Source organism: Babylonia areolata, chromosome 27 (genome assembly GCF_041734735.1).
Source record: "Babylonia areolata isolate BAREFJ2019XMU chromosome 27, ASM4173473v1, whole genome shotgun sequence".
Classification (NCBI taxonomy): Eukaryota; Metazoa; Mollusca; class Gastropoda; order Neogastropoda; family Buccinidae; genus Babylonia; species Babylonia areolata.
The window spans coordinates 22,764,182-22,771,681 of NC_134902.1; the positions used below are offsets into that span (position 1 = coordinate 22,764,182).

The following is a 7,500-nucleotide window of genomic DNA, read 5'->3' on the forward strand; positions in this document are numbered from 1 at the left end:
TGTTCAAAAAGCTGCTCAGTGGGGGTAAGGCTTTTCTCTCTCTCTCTCTCTCTTTCTCTTTGTCACAACAGATTTCTCTCTGTAAAATTCGGGGCTGCTCTCCCCCAGGGAGAGCGCGTTACTATACTTCAGCGCCACCTTTTTTTTTCCTTGCGTGCAGTTTTATTTGTTTTTTCTATCGAAAGTGGACTTTTCTACAGAATTTTTGCCAGGAACAACCCTTTTGTTGCCGTGGGTTTCTTTTACGTGCGCTCAGTGCATGTTGCACCACGGGACCTCGGTTTATCGTATCATCCGAATGACTAGTGTCCAGACCACCACTCAAGAAAATATCGGCGGCTGAGCCGTGATTTGAACCAGCGCGCTCAGGTTTTCTTGGTTCATGGCGGACGCGTTACCTCTAGGCCATCACTCTGTCTATCTATCTATCTATCTATCTATCTATGTGTGTGTTATTACATTATATTATATTATATCAAGCTGTAATATAAATATACAATTACCTCGGTCATTACCTCAGTTCTTTCTACAAGGAGCGGAGCCTGACACCAAGAGACTATGGTTTTCTTGTGTATCTCTCTCTCTCTCTCTCTCTCTCTCTCTCTCTCTCTCTCTCTATATATATATATATATATATATATATATATTATATATATATATATATATATATATATATATAGAGAGAGAGAGAGAGAGAGAGAGAGAAGGCATATATGTATGCTCGTCGAGGAAGAGTAAGACACAAGATAGGAGACACAGACAGACAGACTGACAGACACAGAGTTTCATCTAAACTTGACCATCATTTCAATGTTTGCGAGGTGCCTCGTTTTAAACCGAGTGACGAACGTCACCAAAACTCCCATGTTTTTGTCACTGTCTACATAAACTGTTTGACTTACTTCACTAAAACTAGCATCATGTCATTGTATACATGAACTGATCGACTTTTATTTTAATCAAAACTTGTATAATGTCACTGTATGATTTGTACGATTTCCCGTCTCATAATGTCCATGAGTCTCTCTCTCTCTCTATATATATATAGATAGATAGATAGATAGATAGATAGATAGATAGATATATATATATATATATGCGGATTTGCCCAAACGTTGGATTGTGGTGACGATGATGATGATGATTATGACGATGGTGATGATTATCGTGATGATGATGATTTTCTTGAAGGGCAAAATGACCTTGTCACTGTTGCAGTGTTGTTCACAAAGCCGGCTAGTTCCGGTCAGCCTCGGGTGCCTCCGCCTGTCGAGCACAGCGCCGACCTGTCTTCGCCCTTTTCCGCCGTGTCATGTGACTCCTCACGTGACTCTCCCGAACACTCCAGCTTTCCCGCCTTTCAGATGCCACGGAAACCATGTCCGAGTAAGTGTCATGTCATGGCGCTAACTTTGTGTTGTGTTGTGTTGTGTTGTGTTCCGTTGCGTTGTGTTCCGTTGCGTTGCGTTGCATCGCATTTTATTGTATTGTATTGTAAAATACGATTTTACTTTTTGTCACAAATTTCTCTCTGTGAATTTCGAGCTACTTTCCACGGGGAGAACGCATTGCCACAGTGGAGAGCCACCCTTACTTTTTCTTTTCCTTGTCTTCAAGTGTATTTGTCTTAATAATGATAATAATAATAATAATAATAATGTTCATTTATATAGGGCCCTTTCTCACTAAGAGCTCAAGGTGCTTTACATGAAAGAAAAATATTACAAGTAACATAAAACATTCATGGCCACTCTTTCTCAAAAAAAACCCACTCCCACTCCCACTCTCCCTTTCCCAATCTATATATATCCAAAGTGAGCTGACATGGGTAGTGTTGGAGAAAAGGAAGCTGAGAGTACTTATAGACAGGTGAGTCTTTAGTGATGAGCGGAAAGCAGAAATAGAATCAGATGCACGGATATGACAAGGAAGCTTGTTCCAGATGTGAGGAGCAGCAAAGAGAAAGAACGTTCACCATAGGTTCTTGTACTGACGCGAGGAAATTTCAAAAGGTAACCGTCAGAGGCAGAGCGGAGATTTCTTGTGGGAGTGTAAACACTGATAAGGTCAGAAAGACAAGTAGGTGTTACTATCAATATGGAATTTTCCTGATTTTTTTCCTCACAGGGACAGCCCTTTTGTTGTCTTTTCTTGTTGTTGGTCGTTGTTGTGTTTTGGGTTTTTTTTGGTTTTTTTACATGCACTAGGTGCTTGCTGCATACGAGACTTTGGTTTATCGTTTCATTTGAAAGACTAGCACCCATACCACCACTCAAGGTGTATTGGAGAGGAGGGGGCGTGGAGTGGGGGCGGGGGGGGGGGGGGTAGGAGTACAAATCCTGGTGCAGATATGGGATTCGAACCTGTGGACACTCGCTTCCATGTCGGATGCATTACCACTGGGCCACCATTCCACATTTCCACTCACTGACTGACTGCTCATGGAAGTGACACACCGTTACGTTGTAATAAGGTTTTGATCTCGACTCTCGTACTTTATGGACACTACCCAGAGGACGCAGAGCGCTGTCCGAGGTAGGTGACGACAGTTGATTGTTTCCCGAAACGTAAATGGCAAGAATCAAACACTTGTTCTTAAAATCTTCAGAGGACGCATAACGCTGACAGCGTGGTTCTAATCTCTCGTTGAATCCGATCCGGACAGAGTAAATATCGACGCATGTATCAGGTTCAGAATATTTCATTTCGATAGAAGATTAACAGCTCTAATCTTCAACACCAATATAATGGTAAAACACTGGAAACGTGCCTTTTGCAACTCTTCATAATTCAATCTTTACTGCAGATCAGACTTCTGCATTTAACAGAGCAATATGAGCAATATCGTAGCTCCTTCTTCAACAGGACTGCCATGGAGTGGAACCAACTGAGTGAGGCCACTGTCACCACAGGCTCAGTCAGCGCATTTTCATCAGCGCTGACCAGATCATCATGTGAGCCTGTGACCAGCAACCACTTTTTTTCTTCTTTTTTTAATTTTTTTTTTTTTTAGGGTCTTGCTTCCGGAAGTGGGGCCTGGACCCTTCCGGCCGCATCCGGGGCTTTGATGGTCTTAACCCAGGGTAGACAGTTTTCCTTAGGTCTTTCTTTGACTATTTTTTTTCTGATAGGTACATGCATCCTCCTAGTTCCGTCGCGTCTATATCGCCAGAAGTGGCGTCTGCGACGTACACCACCAGATCCAGATCAGCGGACTCCTTACTTCACACGCTACTTGACGCGTTATTCTATACCATATTTTCACATGTTCTTGAAGCGTTTTTCAATAACAGCTTTTAGGCACGCCAGCTTGACATGTCAGTCCCAGCATATCCACAGATAACCTGTGATCCTCTTGCTTGACATCTCAGTGCTCAAGGTTTTGGAGTTGTGTCGTATCTCAACCAATAAACTACGTCACTTTGCAAATAACGTCACATATAGCAAATCCTTACGCAATCTAAAGCAAAACATGCAGAAAAAGCGAAACTTGTTTAAAAGAAATAATGTACGAATCAAATCTGTCTCTAATAAAAAAAGCCAACTCAATCTGTTTGCAACACACGTGGAAGCGGTATTCACACGATAAATAAAAAAATTTGAGTGAAGGCGACAGAAAAAGCGACAAAAATGAATAAATGAATAAATAAAGAATAAAAACTTAAGTTGTCATACAAAAAGATAAGTTCAAGTTATCAATACAGGAAATGGTAGTTCAGAAATAAACGGGGAAAAAAGAAGATGGTTTTCCCTTCCCCCAAATCAGTCGACAATTTGTACTTAGAAACAAACAGACGAACAAACGAACATTCAGTATGAAGATGATGACACAGAGTTCAGATATCAATAATCAGTCAGCTCTAAAACATACAGAAAACATGCTTACTGAAACATGCAAAAAGCATGCTTACTAAAACACGCAGAAAACATGCTTAAAACATGCAGAAAACATGCTTACTAAAACATACAGAAAACATGCTTACTAAAACATACAGAAATCACGCCTAATATTCTGCCTTATCTTTAAATAACCGATCCTGATTGAAAAGTAGTTGATCAACAAAATAAATGTATAAAAACAAAGCTTCGCCCAAGTCTAAAATCGGTCACACTTAATCTCGGTAATTGGTAACTTCCATTTTCGGGAGGATTACCTCATCGCTACATATAAGGTGAACGAATATCTGTTCTGGTCAGCCACCACAACTCCACGAACCATACCAATAGTGGAGTGTTGGCTTAGAGGCAACGCGTCCGCTTTGGAAACGAGTGAATCTGAGCGCACTGGTTCGAATCACACCGGCAGTCGCCAGCATGTGGAGTGATGGTCAAGAGGTAACGCGTCCGCATAGGAAGCGAGAGAATCTGAGCGCGCTGGTTCGAATCACGGCTCAGCTGTCAATATTTTCTCCCCCTCCACTAGACCTTGAGTGGTGGGTCTGGACGCTAGTCATTCGGTTGAAACGATAAACCGAGATCCCGTGTGCAGCATGCATTTAGCGCACGTAAAGGAACCCACTTCAACAGAACGGTTGTCCTTGGCAAAAATTCTGTAGAAGAATCCACTTCGATAGGACAACAAATAAAATCGCAGGCAGAAAAAAAAAGAAAAGAAAAAAGGTGGCGCTGTTTGTGTCGCGACGCGCTCTCCCTGTGGAGAGAAGCACGAATTTCACACAGAGAAATCTTGTGACAAAAACAGTAATACAGATACAAATACCACACCACCTTCTACGGAACAAGGCCCAAGATATTTCGACCTTAATAAGGCCAATAGGTCTTAAAACTCCATCACCGCAGTTCTGAGAAATTCCATATCATGTTTCGAAAATAGCCGTCATAATTGCTCGACTAAACAATGCGTCGGTTCTAAATTTGCCTTCAAACCAAGAAGATACATATATAATTACGGATTAGTGTTGCCAATTTCGATCTCGGTCGGCTGAAAAGAGTGCGTGTGCGGTGGCTGTGACTGACTGTTGAGCGAAAGGCAGGATAGTGTGGCCCACGCCACCCCCTCTGTCATGGAAAAAGAAGACGGCGTGTACAGATTTGGTGTGGTGTGGTGTGGTGCGGTGCGGTGTGGTGCGGTGTGGCGGTGTGATGTGGTGGTGTGGTGCTGTGCTATGTGGTGTGGTGTGGTGCGGTGTGGTGTGGTGTGGCGGTGTGAGGCGGTGTGCTGTGGTGTGGTGTGGTATGGCGGTGTGCTGTGGTGCAATGTGGTGCGGTGCGGTGTGGTGTGGTGTTATGTGGTGCGGTGCGGTGTGGTGTGGTGTGGTGTGGTGCGGTGTGGTGTGGTGCGGTGCGGTGCGGTGTGGTGTGGTGCGGTACATTGTGTTGCGTCACACAGCGCTGCATTGCATTGCATTGCATTGCATTGCATTGCATGGCGTTACGTTGCTTTGTTTTTATCGTATCGTACCGTATTTCTGTGGTGTCGTGTCGTGTCGTGTCGTATCGCATAGCATCGCATCGCAGTGCATCGTATCGTATCGTATCGTATCGTACTATATTGAATGTTTTATTACACTGCGCTTCATTATATTTGACAATCAATTTCTCTCTTATTAGAACACTATGCTGAATGTATGTGTATATATATATATAAGACGCTCAAACTAAACAGGTGTAGTGCTCGTTGATTCCTGTAAAGGCAATACTGAATAGCTCGGCTCAAAGGGACATTGTCCATATCTCTGCCGCTGTCTAGTTTGGTCTGTCTGTCTGTATAAATGGATAAATGGACAGGTAAGTACGTAGGTAAGTTTGTATGCAAACAAGTAAATGAGCATGTAAGTCAGTAGGTAAAGTAAGCAAGCATGGAAACACTAACAGCAAACGAAATCAGTTTGAACACTGTCTTGTTCTTCGCAGCTGTCTCTTTTTGTCTGTATATTAGATAGAAGATAGATAGATAGATACATAAATGAATAAACGATTAAACGAATAAGCAAATAAGCGATTAAGTAAATGAATGAATAAATAAGCAAGCATACAAGTGGGTAATGACGGACTAATGAATGAATAAGTACATGAATAGATAAAAAAAAAAAAAATACAAACCACAAACGGGTGTGTTTATAGCAGACTTTGTCCCCCCCCCCCTCCCGCCAGGAGACGTACTGGATATAGAAACGGGCGGAGTAGGATGAACGAATGAATGATAAGTAAGTACTTAAATAGATCACACACACACACACACACACACACACACACACACACTCAAAAAAAAAAAAAAAAAAAAAAAAGCACACCAACAGATCATAACGTGTGTTTATTGCAGACTTTGCCCCCCCCCCCCCCCCCCCCCCCCACACACACACCCCACCCCACCCCATCCCCGTCGCGAGACCTACTGGAGACACGAACGGACAACAGAGTGGAACGAATGAGTGATTAGAAAATTACATAAATGGATACATAAAATAGATACCACGAACGTGTTTGTTCATTGCAGACTTTGTCCCCAAACCCCACCCACGTCCCGAGACCTGCTGAAAACAGAAACGGACATAGTGGGATGAATGAATGAATGATTGGAAAATTACATAAAAGGATAGATAAAATACAAACCACGAACGTGTTTGTTCATTGCAGACTTTGTCCCCCAACCCCACCCACGTCCCGAGACCTGCTGAAAACAGAAACGGACATAGTGGGATGAATGAATGAATGATTGGAAAATTACATAAAAGGATAGATAAAATACAAACCACGAACGTGTGTGTTCATTGCAGACTTTGTCCCCCAACCCCACCCACGTCCCGAGACCTGCTGAAAACAGAAACGGACATAGTGGGATGAACGGATGAATGATTGGAAAATTACATAAATGGATAGATAAAATAGATACCACGAACGTGTGTGTTCATTGCAGACTTTGTCCCCCAACCCCACCCACGTCTCGAGACCTGCTGAAAACAGAAACGGACATAGTGGGATGAATGAATGAATGATTGGAAAATTACATAAATGGATAGATAAAATAGATACCACGAACGTGTGTGTTCATTGCAGACTTTGTCCTCCAACCCCACCCACGTCCCGAGACCTGCTGAAAACAGAAACGGACATAGTGGGATGAACGGATGAATGATTGGAAAATTACATAAATGGATAGATAAAATAGATACCACGAACGTGTGTGTTCATTGCAGACTTTGTCCTCCAACCCCACCCACGTCCCGAGACCTGCTGAAAACAGAAACGGACATAGTGGGATGAACGGATGAATGATTGGAAAATTACATAAATGGATAGATAAAATAGTTACCACGAACGTGTGTGTTCATTGCAGACTTTGTCCCCCAACCCCACCCACGTCCCGAGACCTGCTGAAAACAGAAACGGACATAGTGGGATGAACGGATGAATGATTGGAAAATTACATAAATGGATAGATAAAATAGATACCACGAACGTGTGTGTTCATTGCAGACTTTGTCCCCCCTCCGGAGACCTACTGGAAACAGGAACGGACAGAGTGGAAGCAGGAACGAA

At 42.8% G+C, this 7,500-nt stretch overlaps 1 protein-coding gene across 2 annotated transcripts in view; it reads left to right on the forward strand.

Annotated features, from left to right (window-relative positions):
* LOC143301415 (uncharacterized) overlaps positions 1-7,500 on the forward strand; it is a 104,451-nt gene that overhangs the window by 91,308 nt on the left and 5,643 nt on the right. For both annotated transcript variants that reach the window (XM_076615688.1, XM_076615689.1), the window contains exons 4-6: positions 1-24; positions 1,219-1,386; positions 7,438-7,500. The exon at positions 1-24 is cut by the window's left edge and continues 225 nt beyond it; the exon at positions 7,438-7,500 is cut by the window's right edge and continues 87 nt beyond it. In XM_076615688.1, the coding sequence (XP_076471803.1) occupies positions 1-24; positions 1,219-1,386; positions 7,438-7,500 (255 nt within the window). The remainder of the gene's footprint in view (positions 25-1,218; positions 1,387-7,437) is intronic.